Source organism: Phaseolus vulgaris, chromosome 5 (genome assembly GCF_000499845.2).
Source record: "Phaseolus vulgaris cultivar G19833 chromosome 5, P. vulgaris v2.0, whole genome shotgun sequence".
Taxonomy (NCBI): domain Eukaryota; kingdom Viridiplantae; phylum Streptophyta; class Magnoliopsida; order Fabales; family Fabaceae; genus Phaseolus; species Phaseolus vulgaris.
The window spans coordinates 37,926,198-37,949,625 of record NC_023755.2 but is presented as its reverse complement, the minus strand read 5'-3'; the positions used below and the strand labels follow the sequence as shown (position 1 = coordinate 37,949,625).

The 23,428-nt window shown below is 28.8% G+C and overlaps 3 protein-coding genes across 4 annotated transcripts; all 3 read left to right on the top strand.

Annotated features, from left to right (window-relative positions):
* The first annotated feature begins 324 nt into the window (after window positions 1-324).
* LOC137835757 (LOB domain-containing protein 1-like) lies at window positions 325-2,161 on the top strand. Its single transcript, XM_068644404.1, has 2 exons — window positions 325-698; window positions 1,492-2,161. The coding sequence occupies exons 1-2, from the start codon at window positions 459-461 to the stop codon at window positions 1,849-1,851; spliced, it is 600 nt and encodes a 199-aa protein (XP_068500505.1). The 5' UTR covers window positions 325-458; the 3' UTR covers window positions 1,852-2,161.
* An 8,368-nt stretch (window positions 2,162-10,529) lies between these two features.
* Window positions 10,530-13,005, top strand: LOC137834535 (vicilin-like seed storage protein At2g28490). Its single transcript, XM_068642561.1, has 5 exons — window positions 10,530-10,867; window positions 11,254-11,435; window positions 11,579-11,659; window positions 11,758-12,198; window positions 12,368-13,005. The coding sequence occupies exons 1-5, from the start codon at window positions 10,558-10,560 to the stop codon at window positions 12,788-12,790; spliced, it is 1,437 nt and encodes a 478-aa protein (XP_068498662.1). The 5' UTR covers window positions 10,530-10,557; the 3' UTR covers window positions 12,791-13,005.
* Window positions 13,006-18,883: 5,878 nt separating this feature from the next.
* Window positions 18,884-21,304, top strand: LOC137835756 (protein disulfide-isomerase 5-1). Of its 2 annotated transcripts, none has more exons than XM_068644402.1 (5): window positions 18,884-19,163; window positions 19,294-19,352; window positions 19,462-19,637; window positions 20,537-20,639; window positions 21,018-21,304. In XM_068644402.1, exons 1-4 carry the CDS (start codon window positions 19,050-19,052, stop codon window positions 20,626-20,628), a joined length of 441 nt encoding a protein of 146 aa, XP_068500503.1. In that variant the 5' UTR covers window positions 18,884-19,049; the 3' UTR covers window positions 20,629-20,639; window positions 21,018-21,304. The 2 variants fall into 2 exon arrangements, with proteins under 2 accessions (XP_068500503.1, XP_068500504.1); XM_068644403.1 differs by having other exon boundaries at window positions 18,897-19,163; window positions 21,009-21,304.
* The last annotated feature ends 2,124 nt before the right edge of the window (window positions 21,305-23,428 follow it).

The window sequence follows — 23,428 nt, the reverse complement described above, 5'->3', positions numbered from 1 at the left end:
GACTAGGGTCCAAAAAAGGTGGAGGGTGAAGAGGACATGTCGCTCACCGTTTCTTTTTTTCTTTTACTCTCACCAGGAAAAGTCACTTTACTAGACCTACGCAAGTTAGGCGTAACATTATGTTTTTTCTGTGGAAAATATATGGTAAAAGGAAAAGAAAAAAAAGGAACAAGCAGAATATAGAAAACGGTTTTGTCAAACTTGGTAAGAGTTTTCATACAATAAGCCAAAGACGCATCATAATCACAACACCTAACATAGAAGTGAGAAAAGAAGACAGTGCGCAGCCAGTTATTAACGAATTTCATACGCTCTTGCTATCTCAATCTTTCCTTATAAAACCCAAGTTTTGGCTCCCAACACAACCCCACGCTCACCTCACATCCTTCTTCTTCACTCTTTGTCCCTAGAATACACAAGTAGAAGCCAAACACAACACAACAAATTCAGAGTCAGCAATGGAGAGTGACACAAACACCACCCTTACTTCCTCTCCCACATTCTCTCACTCCTCTAACACCCTTTCTTCTTCTTCCCCTCCCCAACTTGTCATGACCCCTTGTGCTGCATGCAAAATCCTCAGGCGAAGATGTGCTGACAAATGTGTCTTGGCACCTTATTTCCCTCCCACCGAACCAGCCAAGTTCACCACTGCTCACCGTGTCTTCGGTGCCAGCAACATCATCAAGTTCTTACAGGTACCTGCTTACAAAATCATCTTTTCTCCTCTCAACTTCATTCATTTTCTCATGGCTAATAATACTTTTCATATGTTAACAATTAGAGACACCATATTATGCACATTTTCGTATCATATATTTCAACAACGTCATGACTCTGCATAATGTCATCATCATGACTATGAAAAACCCTGCACAGTGTTCTTTATAGTCTAACTTACAAGATTTTCCACGTGGTTTTTCCTTTTGAGTCAATGATGATTTCAGACACAAACAGTGACGTGGTAACAAACGGTACGAACTTCTCCACTGTTGTGTGCTAATCAAAACACTGTTCCACCAACACCTCACCAAAATACTTTTATACTACTAAAATAAAATATATCCTTCAATTTCGATTTTGTAGGTTTGAATCTTAAAGTTCACTACCTAATACATGTTCCGGACAAAAAAGATATAATAAGACTAGTCTCTGATTTTAAACATCTCGTTAAATAAACTTCAACAGAGACGACAAAATGTACAGAACAATTCAATTGCATATGCTAATTTTGTTTCCTAATTTGGATCCAACTTTTTACCTCTGAGTTATTACTCAACCTTTGATGCATGAAAATTATGATGACAGTACATATTTCTAATATGAGTTCTTTAACTTCAAACTTTTCGAAAATAATTTGACATGACTTAAAATTTCCAGACAAGAATAAATGCATTTTCAACGACCTAATTTTAACGAAACCAATAAAAATGTATTGAGAATTCAAGAACTGAATTGATGATATTAATTATTGTTTCCTTCATTTTCCAGGAACTTCCAGAGTCTCAGAGAGCTGATGCAGTGGCGAGCATGGTTTACGAGGCTGGTGCAAGAATAAGAGACCCTGTATATGGATGTGCAGGTGCAATTTGCCAGCTCCAAAAGCAGGTCAATGAACTTCAAGCACAGTTAGCAAAGGCACAAGCTGAGGTTGTAACCATGCAATTACAGCAAGCCAATCTCGTGGCTCTAATTTGCATGGAAATGTCACAGACTCCACAGGAATCACCACAACAATCCCCGGACAATTTCATCACAAGTCCTTCCCACAACAGTGGATATCAGAACAATCTTAGTTTCTTTGAGGATAACACCAACCTAAACTCTATGTGGGAGCCTCTTTGGACATGATGATGGACCAGATTCTTACAAGACATTTCATAATGTTCCCATGACATTCTCCTAAGGAGAGAACCAAGGAATCAACTAGAACTAATAAATTATAAAAGTAACTTTGGTAGCTAGAACTAGTGTAGCTAGTTTAATATATTCCCAGGAAGATTTTGGAGAAAATAATGTAATTCAGAATCCAGTTGCTTTGCACAATGTTGGCAAAGTAAATAGGTTCAGATTATCATTTAAATATTAGATGTTTTTTTGAAACATGTAATGGTTTCAATATCGAAGAAAACAGGGGAAATATTATGTTTTGGTGTGTTTCTATGGACTGATATTTTAAATCTATAACACTTTTTTGGTCACCTACTATAATCATTCAAAAATTGATCTCTCATGAATGCCTAGTTCCATGTCAAAACAACTTTTGACCTTATGACTTTGGATTCGTTATGGTTCTACCAAAACCAACATTTTCCTTTGTGGGTATTATGTCAATCAAAACACAAATCTAGGCAATATCAAGATTGAAGACCGAAGAACCACAATGCAAGAAGACAATTATTATGTTAATTAACAGTGATTTGCAACTTTATTTGACCTCGGATAACTCACTCCCTTAATTTTCAATAAACTTGCTAAAAGTATCTTTAAGTTAGTCATTTTCCAGAAGGGATAACGTAAAAAAATCAGATAGGTTAAAATGGGATAAGTATTGATTAATCCTTTAAATATTATGAAATGGGTTGGTTTAGTTAACTTGTTCAACTCTTAAACTTGCATAATTCAGTCCACAGAATTCGCCAACTTAGTGAATGAAAGACAAGATGGATGCATTGACTCGGTGGCTTGAGATTTTATTGTTAGATATTTTCATTTTAATGGATTGTTAAGTTAAATTAATATTGTTTTCTTTAACATAACGTGTGGTTAATTATTACCAATTTTTATTTATTTATTTTTCACTATTTACTTGACTCACACAGATACCTCTTCGAGAAAATCTATCCTAAGAAAAATTAAGAATATTTTTCTAACATATTTGCATTGTCCTTATTGCCATATCACTCTATTATGAAGTGAACTTTAAGTCTCACTCAACCCCATAAAACAATAAAATGTCTTCGTCTCTAGTCAATATGGGATCTCCAACACACCCCCCAGCTCGTGCGTGGGATAACATATGATGGGTGGTCTGATAGCGGGTGACCTAATAAGCCCAACAAACATTCGTTAGGATAGACTTTAAATGACTCTGATATCATATTACGAAGTGGATTTTAAGCCTAACTCGACCCCATAAAACTGGTTCTTGAGATTGAGGTTTGCACTCACGTATATACAATGAAATGTCTTCATCTCTAGTCGATGTGAGATCTTCAACAAACTCTCAGGACAACTACCATAAACTCTATTATCACATCGTCAATTAATATCACGCAAACATTTAGTTGCATAAGTATGTATTAGTTGGAGAGGGTGTTAATAAAATATTTTCGTATTTGTAGTGAGCATAGGAAGAAGGAAAAGGTGTGGGAAGAGTAATGGTGTTTGTGGGTTATGATGGCATGTGTGTGTCTCCCATAAACGCGTTTTGGGTGCTATAATTTAGATCTCGTGCTGCCCACGTGAGAGGTGATATCGATAAAGCAACGCAACCGTATAACAGTTTGAGGTGTCGGCAACTTATATCGTAACTCTGTTTCTGACAAACCAGTCACTATTTTTCCTTCTATTGACTGAAAGTGGAGATACATAGTAGAGTGTGTTAATTAGTCAATTTTTGAATGGTTAGCGTTATTTATATGAAAAAGTCATTTGTTGATAAACAGGGGAAGAATAAATGATAGATGAGGACAATATATATGCATCATATTTCCAGAAGCCTGGTATACGTCGATTGCATGTATGGAATTCAGAGCATCCATGTTTCCGTTTCAATCCATCAATTTTTTCATCCACAATAAACAATCATTTTTAATATTTCTACAATATATTATGAAAACAAATATTAGGTACTTTAGTTTTATAATATTATATAATTAAAACATAGTTTTATAATATATAAATAGATTATAAGTCTAATTTATTATAAGGTTGAATTAAGTTTAAAGTCTACTTAATAACTTATATGTGAAATTATATATTTATGAATAATTTTATAAACAATAAAAGTTAATAAATACATAAATACAAACTTCACGCAAGAAATATCTCGTGTATAAACATAATCCACGTATCAAACCCAAAAATACACTTAAATCAAGTTTTACTATATACTAAAAGCATAACATATTTTTTAATCACAACTAAAAACTTTCAAGTCACTACTCAAAATTTGATGTAATGACAAAGTTGATAGCTCTCAGATTTTTACACTGACAAAACTCAAGGCATGTCATGGATAACTAGTAAAGAAAATCTAGCTATGTTCACATACTCTCAGTGGTAATGGTGTATGGAGCCAAAAGAATGTTTGAAATCTATCTGAAAGAAGACATGAAGATGAGGTGGGGTAATAAAAAGTAGAGGTTGGTTCTGGACTTCTAGAAAGGATTTATGGAATACTAAAAGGAGAAAGATGGGTTGGATTGGGTGGGAGAGATATAATAGATTTTTTGTGAGAAGGTGCTTAATTTTTGGGGGTGACAGTGAGGTATGTGGGTGTGGTCTAGATGCAAGGTGATATTATGTTTAATGCATTTGGTTATTATTGTTTATCATGTTAATATAGATGCAAGAAGATTTTTTGTGGAGAGTGTTGTATAACAAATGGATAGACATATGTTGTTTGGATTAGAAATTTGGACAGTCATTACTAATCATATCTCTAGGATAGAGAGATATATGTGCTAGTTTTGCAGGAATGATTATGTAAATTGGTTATAAAATGCAATCATACTTTTGGGTGAAATGGCATTCGTGAGACAAGATTTATTAGTAGTATCGATTTATAAATATGGAAATGCTCTATTACTTGCTCCATATGAAATATTTATGTTTTTATTATGGCCTATTAATCAACCGGAGAATTAAAAGAGACATTGAACTTTAAATGTATAAGAGTTGGAATATATTCTGAAATGTTTTTTATTTAATTTATTTATTGTTGGGAAAAAAATTATATCTCTAATAATTATTTTACAGTTTTACTAATATATTATTTAATACACTTTTTATTTTGAATAGAAAACTACTCACAAAATAATAAGCAATATTTACTAAATAAGAAAATAGAAGACTCAAAAGTTATCTTTATCCATTTCTTTCCTGCACAGCATTATTAAAAGAGTAAAAGCAACTGCTTATAAAAAAAAACAATTAATATAGAACAAGTAGGCATATATATATATATATATATATATATATATATATATATATATATATATATATATATATATATACACAGTGTTGGTGGGTTGTAATTAATCCACAGACATGAGTAGTGGCATTAGGTTGAGTCTGAATGATCTGCACCTGTGTGTGTAAATGAAACGAAACCATGCACAAAGTTTGAAACCGCCTACATGACCAAATTGCAGAACTATGTATTTTGTTCACACACGAATTCGAATGACGATCCATTGAAGAACTTGAAAAGGTTCTAGATACTCAATTGCATGCAGGACAAGGGAATGTGTGGTTGTTGCAGAAAGCAAGATCATTAATGATATTCATATTTGAGACACAAGATTTGGTGGTTCAGGTGGGAACGAAGACTTGGGAAAAAGGGAAACAGATAATGTCATCTCTTTAATATTACATATATGCTGTAATTGCCTTTTGTTTTTTACACGGATCTATGGATCTACCACCCACTTTTTTTCCCAATAATCAATACGCAGTCTTTTGACATATCCCTTTTCATATATATGCTTAGTTTTTTTCACTATATACAAAACATAAGACATAGACCACCACAAATAATGTCAACCTAATTTGTTATTGCTATCAAAACGCTTTTTAATACACACAACATTGATTATAGAAGTGTAAACTTAGATATCATCACCTTGAAAAGTGGAAGAGACAGTGATTGATGAAATAGATAATGGAGAGAAGGTAGAAATAATTGCATAATGTAAATGAGATTGTACATGTTGTACAACTTTAACATGAAACAATTCACATTAATGCAATTGTGTGAAAGAGAAATGTTATCAAGTGGTCCACACTTTTTTTTTAACACGCCTCGGCCACTCAAAAATAAGTTTGGTGTTAAAGACAATGAATTGAGAAAAACATACCTCTATAAAACTTTCTTTTTTTAATTAAAAGATTAACTCATTAATTCGTGTCAAAGATAATTTGATATGATATCTTGTAATACAAGTTTAAGAATAAGATAAAAGATATATAATTATAACAATAATAAATACTTCAACTATCACATACGAAATTTTAAATGTTGAAGAATTTTTTTAGGTACTTATTTCATCTTTAACCGAGATCAAGAGTCACAATTCAAGATTGAAATCACCAACAATAACAATTATTTGAAGAATTACTCTTTAATTTTTATTTTAATTTACTTAAATTAATTAATCCTTGTGAATTTTTCATCACTTCAAAAATATCTAAATTTAATATATATTCAAACAGTTTCAAGACATTTTTACTAACACTAAATTAGAAACCAGTTTTAGAGGCTAACAAAAATTTTGATTTCTAAATTAGTTTATATTATTATTAAATGATTTTTAAATTATTATTTAATTAGCAACCAAGATTTTTCTACCAAATTTATAATCTAAATAATTGGTAATTAAAACTTTGGTTGCTAATTATATACTAAAAACTATTTAACAATAATAGAAACTAATTTATAAAACAATTTTTTTAATTTCTAAAATGGTCTCTAATTTAGTTACTATAGCAACTAATTATTTTTTATTTTTAAAATTGGTTTCTATTTTATATTTTTCTTGTAATAAAAGAAAAAGATCATATTAAAATTAAAAATATTGTAATTATTTATAACAATGCCATCGTTTGACTTATATATATATATTTTTTATCTATTTCTTGCATGATATGAATATTTTTCTTAATAAATTGAAAATATAATCTTCTTCTCTTTCTTGTGGGGATATATACATGACTTGGAATTAGAATTGTATTTTCTTTTTTCTCGGTCAAAAAGACTCCAAATTGTTGACTCTGGAGTCCAGAGAGATACTTTTGCTCTGGTGGAAACCTAATTAATACACTATGAACTTTGAATATTTCATTAAGTGTGAAATCAATGTAACAATTGCTATTAAAATGTTGGCATAACACGTTAATCTTTTGACAAACCCATTTGTTTTAGTTTGTATATATTAACAAGAATTGACTTGGGGAGTTTATTCTTTTTAATAGTCTCTTGATAATTGAGTAAAATTTATTAAAGTCAACTATTTTGATGAGTATCAATATCAAAATAGATATTTCTCTCTTGATTTATTGAGATCTTTTAAAGATGAAATTATAAAGAAAACATTAATTATGAAAGTTAAAAATTATATGGAATATAATGATTGATACTTTGATATTATTTTAGGGAATTTAAAATCGAAATAACACTCATTTGTATTTGGAAAAATGTTGAAGGTTCAAAAAATTTATAAAACAGGAAAAAAAGTTAAGCTCTTAATATTTTCAACGTATTTAAAAAAAATATATATATATATATATATTTATAAAAAAAATTATGAATCACATTCAACGTAGCGATCGATCATGATTTATAAACCTTCTATTGGTACTATAAGAATATTGGCTAACAGAACTATATTTATTTCCTTTTTAAAGATAATATTATACTTTTAAATGTAATATAATATAAATTATATGATTACATTGTTAGTGTTTAAAAAAAAACTTAGCATCTAATAATCATGCATATATATATATATATATATATATATATATATATATATTTCGATGAAAAAGAAAAATAAATTGAGTTTCTCTCATACATTCAAATCGATTTATAGTCTTTTTATTATAAAAATTATCTCATATCACGACTCTAAAACTGGAATACATATACCGATTTTAATTTATAAAAAGTTAAAATTAATTTATTTTAGATTTTTTTATTCTTCAAGAAATACTTGATAAGAAAATTATGAAACATAATTATTCAGTCAAATTCATTTTATTTACAGTGGTAAGAATTATAATTTTAAAATTATTGTATAAAAATAATTATAGACTCCAAAACGTTGACACTAGTTATGCGTAATCATCACACTAAAAAAAGTCAATGATTATATAGTTATAAGTTGATAATTAAGCATGGGCTTAACCATCCCGCATTATAACACCATAACTTTGGCCAATTTTTGTCAACATCCATACTTTCTTTTTCATCTTTGTAACAAAAGTTCAAATTCCAACTATCCATTAGTCAATAAATGTTTTATTTTGAGATTCTACCATCTTAATTATTTAAAATTTTATTTTGAGTTATTCAATTTAAAAATTATTATAAATTTTGTAACATCTCTATTTTTACTCATATTTGAAATGTATTATAAATTTTGTAACTCCTTAATCCATTGGTTTGCTTGGTTAGGAGTGGCATTCCCGCTGAACATGGGTGGGTTGTGCTCATGAACTCTGTCAGTCCCATCTGCTCCGGAGACTGACTCACATGAGAAGTGGATGCTACTGATCTAGCAATTTTTCAATGATGCATTGTTGTCTGATGATTTACCATATTCTGTTGTTGGATGGCATTTGTCATAATCTCAATAGCCCTAGCAATTTGGTTCATATGAGAAGAAGGTTGGAGGGGGTAAGAGGTTTAGGAGTCATTCTATAAAACACAAAGGAAAGATTTAAGATAAATCTTTAGAATTTTTTATTTTTTTTAGCCACTAAAAAAAACGTTAATTATATACGGATTATTACATACGGATCAAAATCTGTATGTAAAGTCAACACTACGGATTATATTCGTATGTAATTTTGGCGCCATGAAACAGGAATTAAATTCCGTATGTAAAGAGAAATTACATACGGACTTTTCCATATGTAAACGACAAATAATTATACCAGACAAATTCTTTAGTATTATTATGATTTTTATTATATTAATATTAATAATATAAATAATAATATTAATATAATTTATATTATTATTATTATTATTATTAATTATATAATTTATATTATTATTATTATTAATATAATTTATATTATTATTATTATTAATTTATTAATATTATTATTATTATTAATATAATTTATATTATTATTATTATTATTATAATTTATATTATTATTATAATTTTTATTATTATTATTATAATTTATATTAATATTATAATTTATATTATTATTATTAATATAATTTTTATTATTATTATTAATATAATTTTTATTATTATTAATATAATTATTATTATTATTAATATAATTTTTATTATTATTATTCATATAATTTTTATTATTATTATTAATATAATTTTTATTATTATTATTAATATAATTTTTATTATTATTATTAATATAATTTTTATTATTATTATTAATATAATTTTTATTATTATTATTAATATAATTTTTATTATCATTATTAATATAATTTTTATTATCATTATTAATATAATTTTTATTATTATTATTAATATAATTTTTATTATTATTATTAATATAATTTTTATTATTACTATTAATATAATTTTTATTATTATTATTAATATAATTTCTATTATTCTTATTAATATAATTTTTATTATTATTATTAATATAATTATTAGTATTATTATTAATATAATTTATATTATTATTATTCTTAAAATAATTATTAATATTATTAATAAGTATCAATTATATTAATAATAATAAATATAATAAAAATTATAATATGATCAAAGAACTTAAATTTTTAGAAAGATGGTGATTTTTTTAAAATGAAACTAAATAACTGAATTTTCTATTCATATACTCTTTTATTTTAATAATAAAATATTTAGGTATCATTTAAAATATACCACTTCACTTCTCTAAGGTTGTTTTCTAGATCTTACAAATTTTACCAGCTAAAATACATTTTTAAGTCCAAAAATATAATATAAAATGTGTAATGTATTTTAAATTCTAAAATCCATAATAAAGGCATGTATATCTATTTTTATTCATACAGTCAAACTTTTATGCACATGCAAATCATTTATGATTTTTTAACAGTATTTATTCATGTATCAATTACAATTACATAGAAAACATAGGTAAGCTTTTAAGAATTTAAAATCAATATACACAGCAAGTCATGATCTCAAAGAGTTTGATCCATATCAAATAATCTATTTCATTTCATAATCAATTTTGCTCAACAACACAACATAAATAAAGATAAAGAGAATATTATAATAGAAGAACTTTATCAATTTGTATTGTTTCATGTAACTTTAGATCCATTTTAATATTTGAATTTGATCTATTTTTATTATATGAGAATGAAATGTTGCAGAGGATGTGAAGTCGAATGAAGGCATGTGAAGCAGAGATTTTCAAGCACAGATCAATGTCTGTCCTTGATCCATTTTTTTTCTCAACTGAAACGTATCTGACTACTATGTATACCTCAAACATGGTCAGAAAATTCCTTCAGATCCTATATGGCCTGCACCTGTCTCGTGCCTCACTCTCTTTATAAATTCTCTTCATCAAGCAATCACAGTGCATCCATCCAACACCACTCAAGTTTTATTACTACAGTGAGAAACAATGGGAAGCAGCGTCACCCTTTTGATCTTATTGTTTGTTCTTTGCCATGGCGTCACAGTAACAATGGGGCGGTTCTGGAGTACAGAGGGGGAAGAGAGAAAAGAGGATCCTCCAACCCCAGACAATTTGTTCTTGATGAAGAAATCCAAACTCGTGATCAAAACCAGCGCTGGGAAGATGCGAGTGTTTGAAAGTTATGGTGGTAAAGCTTCGGAGAGGCACTTGCACATTGGTTTCATTACTATGGAACCAAAGTCCCTTTTCATTCCTCAGTACATTGATTCCACTTTGATCATATTCGTGCGTTCAGGTATTATTATATATATATATGCACGCATGCATGCATTTTAGGCTTGTGTATGTAGATTTGGTTTAATCTGCATGAAACTTGAAGCTAAGAGCATCTCAAAATTGTGTAATCATTGTGAAGTTGTTTCACTCGCTTTCTAAAGTCCTACAATGACATATAAAGTTCGAGAATTTTAATCATTTGGAAAGAACATAAAATAGGTCCTCTTTGTTTCACCATTCTAAAGCAACAATATAAAGATGAAGAACTTTGTCAGAAACTCGTTAGAAATGCTGAGTAACATGCTAGGTCTTCTTGTTAAAGAAGAAAATAAAATGAAACACGTTTATCATAATAACCTCCATGGAAATTTGAGAATTTGGAAGTTAAATCGGCATTGATTTCAGGGGAAGCAAAGTTGGGATTCGTAAACAAAGGCAAACTGGCGCGAAGACGTTTAAAGATGGGAGACGTATATCAAATTCCAGCTGGTTCTGCATTCTACATAGTTAACATTGAAGGTGGCCAAAAGCTTCACATTATCTGCAGCATTGAACCCTCTGAAAGCTTGGGAGATGATGTTTTCCAGGTACATGGATCCATATATAATGAAAAAATGCCTCCTAATATTGAAAAAAAAATCATGCAATTCATTTGACTCTGATTAATCTTCCTATATTGTAGTTCTTCTGACACAATTTTCAATTTTTCTTGTGCATGTGTTGCATGCAGTCCTTCTATATTGGAGGTGGACTTCATCCAGCCCCAGTACTTGCTGGATTCGAGCATGAAATCCTTGAAGCTTCTTTTAACGTAAGTTACCAACTTTATTGGTTACATATATAACAATTTAGAAGCATGCACACACAACACAAACCACAAACAACGGTCTTTTATAAACTCACCTGCAGGTATCTGGAGAAGAGTTAAGAAAATTCTTCACTAAGAAACACGGGGGGGCGATTGTGCATGTGAGAGATTCACATGCCACAAGCATATGGACCGAGTTCCTTCAGCTTGAGGAGGAAGAAAAACTGCAACACCTGAATGAGATGGTACAGCAACGACAAGAAAACGTGGAAATGGAGAAGGAGGATGAGGATGAGGAATCTGGTGATGAAGAAGAGCAACAAACAAGTTGGTCATGGAGGAAGCTCTTGGAATCTGTATTTGGGGAAGAGAACAAGAACACGAGGGAGATGATTACTAAAAGACCCCCTCGCACTTACAACCTTTATGACAGAAAACCAGATTTTCAAAACACTTATGGTTGGAGCATTGCTGTAGATGGCTCTCACTATCATCCACTCAGAAGTTCTGGCGTTGGCATTTATCATGTCAATCTCTCAGCTGTATGCAAACAAACTCTTCAATATTTCCCTTTGATAACATTATAAACAATAATTGTGAACATTCATTTTTTTAAAGTATTTTGTCTTGAAAACGTTTAAGAAAAGCTAGGTCAAAATTTTGTTGGAGAGTTATGGTAATTGTTTTTGTACATTATTGACTACATGGCAGGGATCAATGATGGCACCCCATGTGAATCCAAGGGCAACAGAATATGGCATAGTGCTAAAAGGTTCAGGTAGGATCCAAGTAGTGTTTCCAGATGGAAGCAATGCAATGGACACTCAGATAAAAGAAGGGGATGTGTTCTTCATTCCAAGGTACTATGCCTTCTGCCAAATAGCATCAAATGGTGAACCACTAGAGTTCTTTGGCTTCACCACCTCGGCTCAGAAGAATAGGCCAATATTTCTGGTGGGAGCCACGTCCCTCATAAGGACCATGATGGGGCCTGAGCTAGCAACTGCATTTGGGGTGAGTGAAAAGACCATGAGGAGCATGGCTAAGGCACAACACGAAGCTGTGATTCTACCAGCACCACATCAAGAGGTGCAGGTGGTGGTGGATGCAGTTCCAAAGCTTTCAAAGGAATGAAATGGTTATGGGGTTTTGATCTTTGCTAAGTGATTTAATTATAGGCACATTTTGATAGTGATATAGTGAGATTAAGGTGGAACCTTGAATCGGCTTTGCTTTTTTTGTTTTTTGTTTTTCCCTGATGATGCTTTATGTTTTCCTTTTGTTGATTGAGATGATTATCACTCATTATTTATACTGATCAGTGAATAAAATCAACCAATTCCAATGAATTCATTCACATTCATTTTGAAAGTTAAGAACAGTAGTTCTCAAGTAGTGAGAGGAGCCACAAGTTACTGCGATCTTTCACTGAATTAGTAGTAGTTACTTGGTTTTTTTTTTTGCTTTTGATTCTGCATTTGTTGACCTACTTTACAAGGCAAAAATTAGTTATAAACTTCATTAGCATCACAGTTTTTTACTATTTTTTTACAGTATAAAGAGAATAGAAAATTTAACACAATAAATAGTTTAAGATTAATATTTGTTTGGTGTTTTCATTGTATTTATTATAACAATTTAAATGGTAATTATAAATACTATATGATACACACGTGTTTCCGTATTTACATCTTTATTACGTTGAAATATATACATTTTTATAATTTTATTATGAATAATTAAAAAAAGTATAATTTTTTTGAAAAATATATAATTTTTGTAAAAATTATATATATATTTTTAAAAATATTCAATCAATTTATTTCTAAAAAATGAAACTAAAAAAAATGAGTACTAAATGATATTTCTCTTTATACAATGATTAGATATACATTTATTTTCTCTTCTATTTTTTTCATCCTTTTAAATAAATGTTAAAAAGAATGTGGTACAGACAAATAAAAAAGAAATATGTACGAATAATATTACAGCATTTATATATATTTATATATATTTATATATATATATATATATATATATATATATATATATATATATTCATCCAGCTTTCAACAAAATAATAACTCGAAGATAGTTGAACCTAAAAAATAATCTATTGAATAAAAAGGACTCGTGATTTAAATATTTCACCAAAAGTTCCATTCTTCTTTAATGGTGATGTCTAACTCTCTCTATTTTTTGTTATAATGAATTTTGGGTGAAAATGGTGTGTCTTTAACCATTTAACGAAAAAAATATTAATTCTTAGATATTAAAAATTATTTAAAGGAATAACATTTCTTACGATAATATATATAATTATAATATTAAATAAGATTGTAAATTGTTTTTCCTTATAACAAAGAGTGTTTTTGTTTTTTTTTTCTTTATTATTTTAAAAAATATTATCATCATAAAAAGTTGGTAACAATTTATATTTTTTATTTATGGTGTGTTTTCAAGCTTAATGAACTTAAAAACTAATATTAATCTGACAAATTTTTATATATTATATAAATCAAATACATAATTTTTTATTACATGAATAATTTTCTCTATATTATGATATATTAATCTGTCGAGTATTCATTTGAATGGATTAAAATCCAATTGAGGAACATAATTGATAATAATTCGAATGATTAAATATGATAGTTTGTTTGAAATAAGTTTAAAATAATACGTCATTTACACTTTTAATTCCTCATCTAGCACCATTTGTTTTTATTTCCCTATATAGCACCTTTTTTGTTTTTATTTCCCTATCTATCACCCTTTTGTTTTTATTTTCCTATTAACACCCTTTTATTTTTTATTTCCCTATCTAGCACCATTTTAAAAATAAATAAATAAATAATAAATTTAAAAAAAAAAAAATTTAAATGCATTAAAAAATAAATATTTTTAATGTTTAAAATAGTTAGAAATATAATTAATGAATAAAGAAATAAGTTTTTACAAAATAAAAATAAAAAATTAATAAATTTAAAATGTTTAGTTTAAAAATTATCTTTTTAAAAAATGAAAAAAATAAAAAATTAAACTTTACAACAACATAAAATTTGAATCTATAAACATAAATTAGTATTTATTTTTATTATTAATAATAATGTAATCATGTTAATTTCAAGTAAAAAATACAAAACATAATTATAAAAAAACCAAGTTGAATAAAGACTGATATGGACATAAGAGAACAACGAACAAAAAAATGTTCATATTGTCAAATATCAGGACACACATAAAGAATCTGTCCCAACATTATTGAATTGTGCACTTCTCCTCATTAATTATGTTTCATTTCGCACAAACTATTTAATGTACCATTGAAGAAAATATTAAATGAATTATCATCTTTCATTTATTTTTCTTTTTATGATCAACATATACTTATTTAGTATCGCCTTATATTTCTTGTATTTATCTTATTTGGATTTTTTTATATTTTTTATCTTTATCTTATTTTGTTTTACCTTTATTTTATATCTTTTATGTTTTTAGTTATTATTTTTTTCTGTCATTCTTTATTTATTTCTGTTTTTTGTTTTTATTTTATTGTTGTTGTTTTTATTTTCTAGACTTATTTATTTTTGCATTTTTTTTCTTCTCTCATTTTTAAGCATTAAGTGTAACATTTGCATTAGTTTTTTTTACGATTTTGCATTTAAGGTACACACTTCAATATTATTTTTGTCTCCATTATTAATTAATACTAATTGACTTTTTTTTTATAATTATGTCCTGTAATTTTACTTGAAATTAACATGATTACATCATTAATAATAATAAAAATAAATATGAATTTATGTTTATAGATTTAACTTTTATGTTGTTGTAGGGTTTAATTTTTTATTTTCTTCATTCTTAAAAACATAATTTTAAACTAAAAATTTTAAATTTATTACTTTTTTATTTTTATTTTGTAAAAACTCATTTCTTTATTCATTAATTATATTTCTAACTATTTTAAACATTAAAAATATTTATTTTTTAATGCATTCAAAATTAAAAATTATAAAAAAATAATAATTTATTATTTATTTATTTATTTTTGAAATGGTGCTAGATAGGAAAATAAAAAACAAAAGAGTGCTAGATAGGAAAATAAAAACAAAAGGGTGCTAGATAGAGAAATAAAAACAAAAGGGTGGTAGATGGGAAAATAAAAGTTTAAATGGTACTAGATAGGAAATTGAACCTCACAGTAAAGTAATAATTAAAAAAAATTGGAGAAATAAAAAAATATATAGCAGAAAACAATAATAGTATATTGGATATGATGCTAATTGTAGTAGGGTTGGATTGCCCATAAAAATCCAATTGAAAGATTTATTGTACAATATCAAACCACAAAGGATAGACAACAAAACAAAAGTGGTTTTTTAAAATAAAATACAAAATGTACTTAATTTATAATGTGTGAAATAATATTTATTTAATTAAGAGTGTAGTCACATATTATAAAATTAATATCACCTTAAGTGAAATTAGGGATGACAATGTAGTTTGATGGTATGTTTTGTATTTGGTCTACAAAATATGGATTGAGTTGGTATGTATAAAAAAATGTGGGTCGATTTTATTGGTATGTCCTGTATAAGAACTAGCTTGTGGACCTAACGCATAAAAAATATTTTTTAAAATTAATAAAAAAGAAATTTTTAAATATAATTTTTGAATAAATTTATTTATGTTTATTAAATTAATTATTTTTCTTATTTAGATGAATTGGATAAATGGTTTCACGGTACTATATTTTATGACGCATGCATAATAAGATATGGGTAAAAAAATATTATGATGTTCTTATTTTCAATGAAATTTGAATTTAATCGTACTAATAAATTAACTAATATATTTCATTAAATATATACATTTTTTAAGATAATACATGTAGATACATTATACCAAAATGTAACATCCTTAATTTTACCCATATATAATGTAATAAAAGTAAAACAAGCAATATCTAATTACAAATAACATATACTACTTTCTCATATGTGTATCTCAAAAGAAATATCCCTCTTCATAGGGATTTAATATATACATCAAAAGTTTTAACAAATTATTCACCTTAAAATCAATATAAAAGATTCAAAATCAACCATTCCAGTCAATATATTACTTTACTCTTCAAGAGAGACAATCCTGCAAGCAAAAATAATTGGAATGGGTGGCCACGTCATCCAGAATCTTCTAACATAGGGTTTTATTGAAAATAATAAGACTAGCTTCCCTTACCTGAACTTTAGCTGATGCTTACTAAAAGCTCCAAATCTACCAAAAGCTTAAAGGTAATTAACCTGCACCACAGAGTCATAATCAAAATCTAACTATATAACTAGGACCTTGAGTTAACAGAGATTAACCCTAAAGCTAAAAGAGTCACATGTAAAACTCATGTAGACAACTTATCAAGTTCAAAATTTGACTCAAAGAAAAGGGCCAAAAATGAACTTACTCTATTTAGGATTTTGATCGGGCAATCTTGTAGAGTTCATTGTCAGGAGTCCAATGGCAGACTCCAATCGTCAAACTGATAACTGAGGGTGTCAGAATCATAGAGAGAAGGAGAGGAAAGGAAAAGGGTACGAAAATAAACTTACTCTATCAGAGATTTTGATCGGGCAATCTTGTAGTCTTCGCTGCCAGGAGTCTAATGGCGTACTCTGATCGTCAAAGAGATGAACGAGGATGTCAGAATCTTAGAGAGAAGGGAGAGAAAGGAAAAAGAAACTTTTAGAGAGATGGTGGTTATTTTAAAATGAAATTTTCTATTTATATGTCATTTTCATTTTAATAATAAAATATTCAGGTATCATTTAAAATATATCCCTTCTACTCTAAGGTTATTTTCTAGATCCTTACATTCTCCCTAACAAGAAAAATTTTCGTCCCCGAAAATTGACTTACCGATATGGATAGGTTTCTCTAATGGTTTCTTCTAATTCCCAAGTTGAATCACCAGATTTATCATCCTACACCACCTTCATACTGATGGTCTTGCCTCGGAGCTGTTTACTCTGATGGTCTTCAATCCTAACTGGTTTTGCTTCAAAAGACATGTTATCCTTGATTTGCACATTATCCACTACCAACACATGACTAGGGTCTGGGATGTACTTCCTTAGCTGTGATACGTGAAAGACATTATGCAGGTTTGCTAATTGAGGAGGTAGAGCAATCTCATAAGCCATTGGACCTATCTTCTTTAGGATCTGATATGGTCCAACAAACTTAGGAGATAACTTCCTTGATTTGATAGCTCGTCCTACACCTTTGGTTGGTGTCATTCTCATGAACACATGATCTCCAGCTGCAAACTCCAAAGGCTTTCTCCTCTGATCTGCATATGATTTCTGCCTACTTTGAGAAGCTTTCATTTTGTCTTGTATCTGCTTTCATTTAAAAAATAGTATAAAATAATATATATATATATATATATATATTATATTATATTTAAATTTTATTATAAAAAAACTAAAGTTTACTATATTGGATGCATATCGAAACCTAAATAATATATTTATTTCATAAAGACAAAAAAAATATTATTAAATATTAAAAAATTATTATCGAATTTCGTGAAGGTATTACAAATTAGAAATTAAGAAAGTTTCTTCATGCATCTCCATGTCTTTCTTCTTGCACCCATATTTCAAGAAATACTCAATACCTTTAAAATTTTTCATTAAATATTTTTTCTTCAGTTATGTAATGTATAATTTGTAGACATCTCAGAGTTAAAATTTGTTTTGGATTGTATAGTATTTCGGATTGTATAATTGAGAATACAAATTTGTATTATATATGATATATTTTAGAATGAATAGTTCTAGAACTTTTGAGAATATGTGGCTGAAAAAAAAAATTGGGAGAGCAAAATAAAATTTTTAAATTTTTAAGATATATAGGTTGTGTATACAACGGATTGAAATAGATAATTTGTCCTATATTTTTTTCTTAACTTAAACTAACCCATAGTCTGTATTATCATCTCTAAGTGAAACAATGATATTATGAAGAATAAAATTGATATATATTTTAAAAAACTTAGTTTACACAAATATAAATTTTCAAATAAATTGATATATATGTGATCATTAATTTTGATTCTAAATGAAATAAAATCATATTCTTTAATCCAATAAAAGATATCATATGGTTTAAAAATGTTGCAGTTTTGTTGTGAAATTAAATTTTAAGGATTTACATTGATTCTAAGGAATGTAAAATTGGATTGAGTTGGCATGGGGCAGTGGCGAAGAAGATATATGAAGCACGCGCATAGCACGTGGGTGAAAGATCTGCAGAGAAACATTTGGAGGCGGTGGAGAAGAAAGAAGCGAAGGAAGGAAGGAAGGAGTAGGGTTGATCAGAGACGAGGAGCATGGCCACCAGAACTCTCACTCACACTGCAATACCCTTTCTCATTTTTCTCTCTTTCTTTTTTTGTACTCAATCCGAGGTTATAACCTTAACCTCTGATACATTTAATGATAAGGTACGCCCCCAATTTCAAATTTTCCACTCTCCATGTTTTTTTTTGTTGGGTTTTCATATTTATGATCACAATAATCTTCTATGGAAATTATACGATCTCATTTCTCAATTACTTTTTTGTGTGTGTCTAGATCAAGGAGAAGGACACTGCGTGGTTTGTGAAATTCTGCGTCCCCTGGTGCAAGCATTGGTGATTAATTCTTTTATATACTGCAATAGCCTACACTTGATGCTACTGAACCTACCTGCTGTTGTTGTTGTTGTTTTCTAACTTGTCAAATCATGATAATTGTTGGCAGCAAAAACCTGGGCACGTTGTGGGATGATTTGGGGAAGGTAGTGGAAGGAGAAGATGAAATAGAGGTCGGGGAAGTCGATTGTGGCATGGAGAAAACAGTCTGTTCCAAAGTTGATATTCACTCGTATCCTACCTTTAAGGTTTTCTATGATGGTGAAGAAGTAGCTAGATATCAAGGTAATTCGAATTTTTTTACCCCTTGTCAAATGATGGATTTTATGGATTTTGCTCAATTAATTCCCCTGTATTCTTCAACCTAATTCACGTCCCCGAGTTTAGGCTTTTAATTTTACTCACATCAATAACCAATTATGATTTATGACTAGTTTATGTTTTGGTGTATTTACATCCCTTGTTTTCTTGTGTATAACTTGCCTTGGGTTAGGATATAAATGTTAGAATTCTTTTGGGGTTCTTTGTTGTCAAGTTTGGAAAACCAAAAAAGGGATCAACTCAGCCATTGCTCTATGCAATCAATCTTTCTGTGCACGTCTTGATTGTGAAAAGTTAAGCCAATACGATGGCTCTAACCTCTAACCATTACGTATACCTTCTGCCCACGAATGAATGTTTAAGGTGGCACCTTTCACTTTTGTTAATTAATGATGATGATCTAATGAGTGTGCTAGTTTTCAGAGGTTGTGGTTTATGCCTCTATAGTAATAACATAGGGTATCCTGTATCCTCATAACGTTTCTATCTTAATATCCTATCATTAAGTTCAGTGATTCGAAGCTTTTCTACTGTAAACCTTTTCCCATCACATTTAGCAGCTATTCAAGTCACTGTTACTTGAAGATACAGATTCTGCAACATGCCAACTACCTTATAGCAGTGGATTTAAGCTTTTATATGATTTATTTTCATTTATTTAAGCAACCCTGAAGGAAGAAATATTTTCTTTAATGTGCAAATTGTGGTATTTTTTCATTGTTAGATTATTTTAGGGCCTATTCTTTTGAGTTTTATATGATTTATTTATATGAAGCATGTATTAGCTACTCCTTCCCAACAAAACTACAGTGAGAAGTGGTAGTTCATAAGTCTAATCTTTTTTTTTCATCACAATCGGTCAGGTTCAAGGGATGTTGAATCAATGAAAACCTTTGTTTTGGAAGAAGCTGAAAAGGCAGCAGCAAAAGCACTTGACAGCGATAAAGAATTATAAAAACTTTTGAGGTATGTTACTACCATAACAGCCACCCACTTACTCTACCTTTATTCTTCTATTCTCTCTATGTATTTGTGTAATAAGAGTGCCTAAGGGAGAACAGTATCAAATTAATGTGTTTGGTAGCCATCTTTCTTTGTGTTTAGCTTCTAATACTTATTTTTAGGAGATCTGCAAGTTAGGATACTTTAGGGAATTAGTATCTGCTTAGGATGAATTAACTCGAAGAAAGGTTAATTAAGTCAACATGTGATCTATTTCACCATTCTTTTGGTAATCTTCTTAAATTGGAAATACACTTCCCCGCAATCTAAATTATAATTCTTCCATCAATTTTTCATTTACTTGTATATGGCCTGCCAATTGATTCATTATAGTTTCTTCAGGCGCAGGCATCATCTGGATTGCAACTAGCTCTTTACTGTAGGTGGTGCACTTCCCAGATTAGTAATCATCATCAGGTTCAGGCTGAGACATTCATTTTTCTCTGTTCTGATCAGCATTTGTTTGTTTCACCTAGCAGATGTAACTAATTTCGTACACTACCACATTTTCTTTCTTTTATACTCCACAATTTTCATTTTTAGGTTTTTTTATACTCTAATAACTGATAGTGTCTTGTCCATGTTAAAAGTTCCATTCAATACAATGTTCGGTGATCTTTAATCTTTAATCAGGAATTATGCGTCAGGTTCAGGATTTGTTTATATATCATTCAATCTTTTGAATGATATGCTCCATCTTTTTGTGGGATTATACGATCCCTACTAGCCTATAATGACCTTCTTGTGTTCAAATTAAAGCATGTTGGAGAGAGTGCATGCACTTGTATTGGTGGTACTGCACAACTCAATGGATTTTGCACTAGTATAACCCCTTAAAGTGCTGATAAAAAAACCTTAAAGTAAGTTGCTATCATCTCCTTCAAGAACTGGGGAGTGTCCTCTTCCATTTGTCGACTTTAATGTTCAAGGACCCTTATGCGGAGCAGAGGAATGATTTTTTAGGATGGAGCATAGTCATTATGGGTGCTGCTTTAGATTTACCACACTAGTTTAAGTAAAACAAATAGGCTGCCGAAAAGTTTCAAGTGTTTGTGTTGGAAAATATGGACTTCAAAGATTTACACTAGCGTCTGCTAGCTAAAGATCTTGAACTCCGACAAGTTCTTATGCCTATTAGTTGGTTGAATAGTTGCGTAATTGAGCCTTCAAAATTTATCCACCTAGTTTCCATTACATGGCCTTAGACTTTGATGAGTTTCCCCTTAAATTTTTTAGAAAAAAAAGGTGTTTTTTTTTTAAGTTAAAATTAAAATTTTAGAAGAACAATATAATAGAATTTTTATAAATTGATTTCATGGATAAATTCATTTAGTTTATAAAATATAATTTTTATTTTTATTTCTAGTTATATATAGTAGAATTCGTTATAAAGAAATCTCTCTTTACAATCACTTGGTCAATAATAATAATTGTCCAAGATTTTCGCATACCGCAGCTAGTGCATGCACTTGAATCAGAAATATTTTTCTGCAGTAAAACATAAGTACATAAATACAATTTAGGAACCCCATTTAACTATCGATTACTTTTAGAAAACTCGTGCTTTAAAATACTACAGATCAACTTATGAGAATGAGAATGATGAACTTATAAGGGCCTTTTTATCCATATAAATGAGTTGGGATGTTGATGGGTGAGATACTTTTGGATAGTAATTCTTACCACCTGTCTCTAGGATGAAAATTCATTACATACTTGTTTCACCTGTATGGGTTATATATAAGCAAATCCTCCCTCCACTTTCATATCTTATCCCACTCAAAATATATATATATATATATATATATATATATTGTAAAAAGTAAATTTTAACCTTTTTAAAAAAAAAATCTTTTTTAATAATACTTTTTTCATGTGATGACAAATAATTGTTGTTACTTGAAGTGTCAGCATAGTGATCTTAAGTTACATAGTGATGTCTGACATGAAAATTTTTATTTTAAAAAAAATAATCTTAAATGAAACATAACTTTACATTTCTTAAGTAACATCAGTTGTACTTCCATGCTTCTTTTCCAGTCACATATATATCTCTTTTAGCCACACACCTCTTTTTTAGCCACAACACTTTCATTCATTTTCAATTAAAATTTTTGAGAGATCAATTTCATCATTTGAACGTCTCTGAAAGGGTTGAAAAAAAATTGTTGTATTTAATGTTTTCTAATGCAAAAATGATAAAAAAAATAGTTTTGTATTTCAATTTTGTACATTGCTGTTTTTTTTAGTTTTGTGATTTCCAAAAAAAAATTAAAAAAATAAGTCACTAATTAAAACATCACAAAACTTATCTTAATCACCATCACTTGAAAATAAAAAAAAAACATCACACTTTCCAACATAAGGTATTATTGAAATTAAAAATAAGTAGAAAGATGCAAGGAAGAAGACATAGAGGTATATATAGTTAACATCACACTTTCCAACATAGTTAGAAGGTATTATTGAAATTAAAAATAAGTAGAAAGATACAAGGAAGAAGACATAGAGGTATATATAGTTAGAGACGATTAAAATTTGGTCTACCCGTAGACTTGGTTAAGTTGCTACTTTGTCCAAGTATAGAAGTATATATAATTAGAGACGATTAAAATTAGATGTACCCATAGACTTGGTTAAGTTGCTATTTGTTCAAGTTTTTTTTATTTTATCTAAATATTCGTGGGTTTGGATAAAAAATTATAATTTTAAGAAAAAATAAATTTATTGAATTTAAAATGTTTAATTTTTTA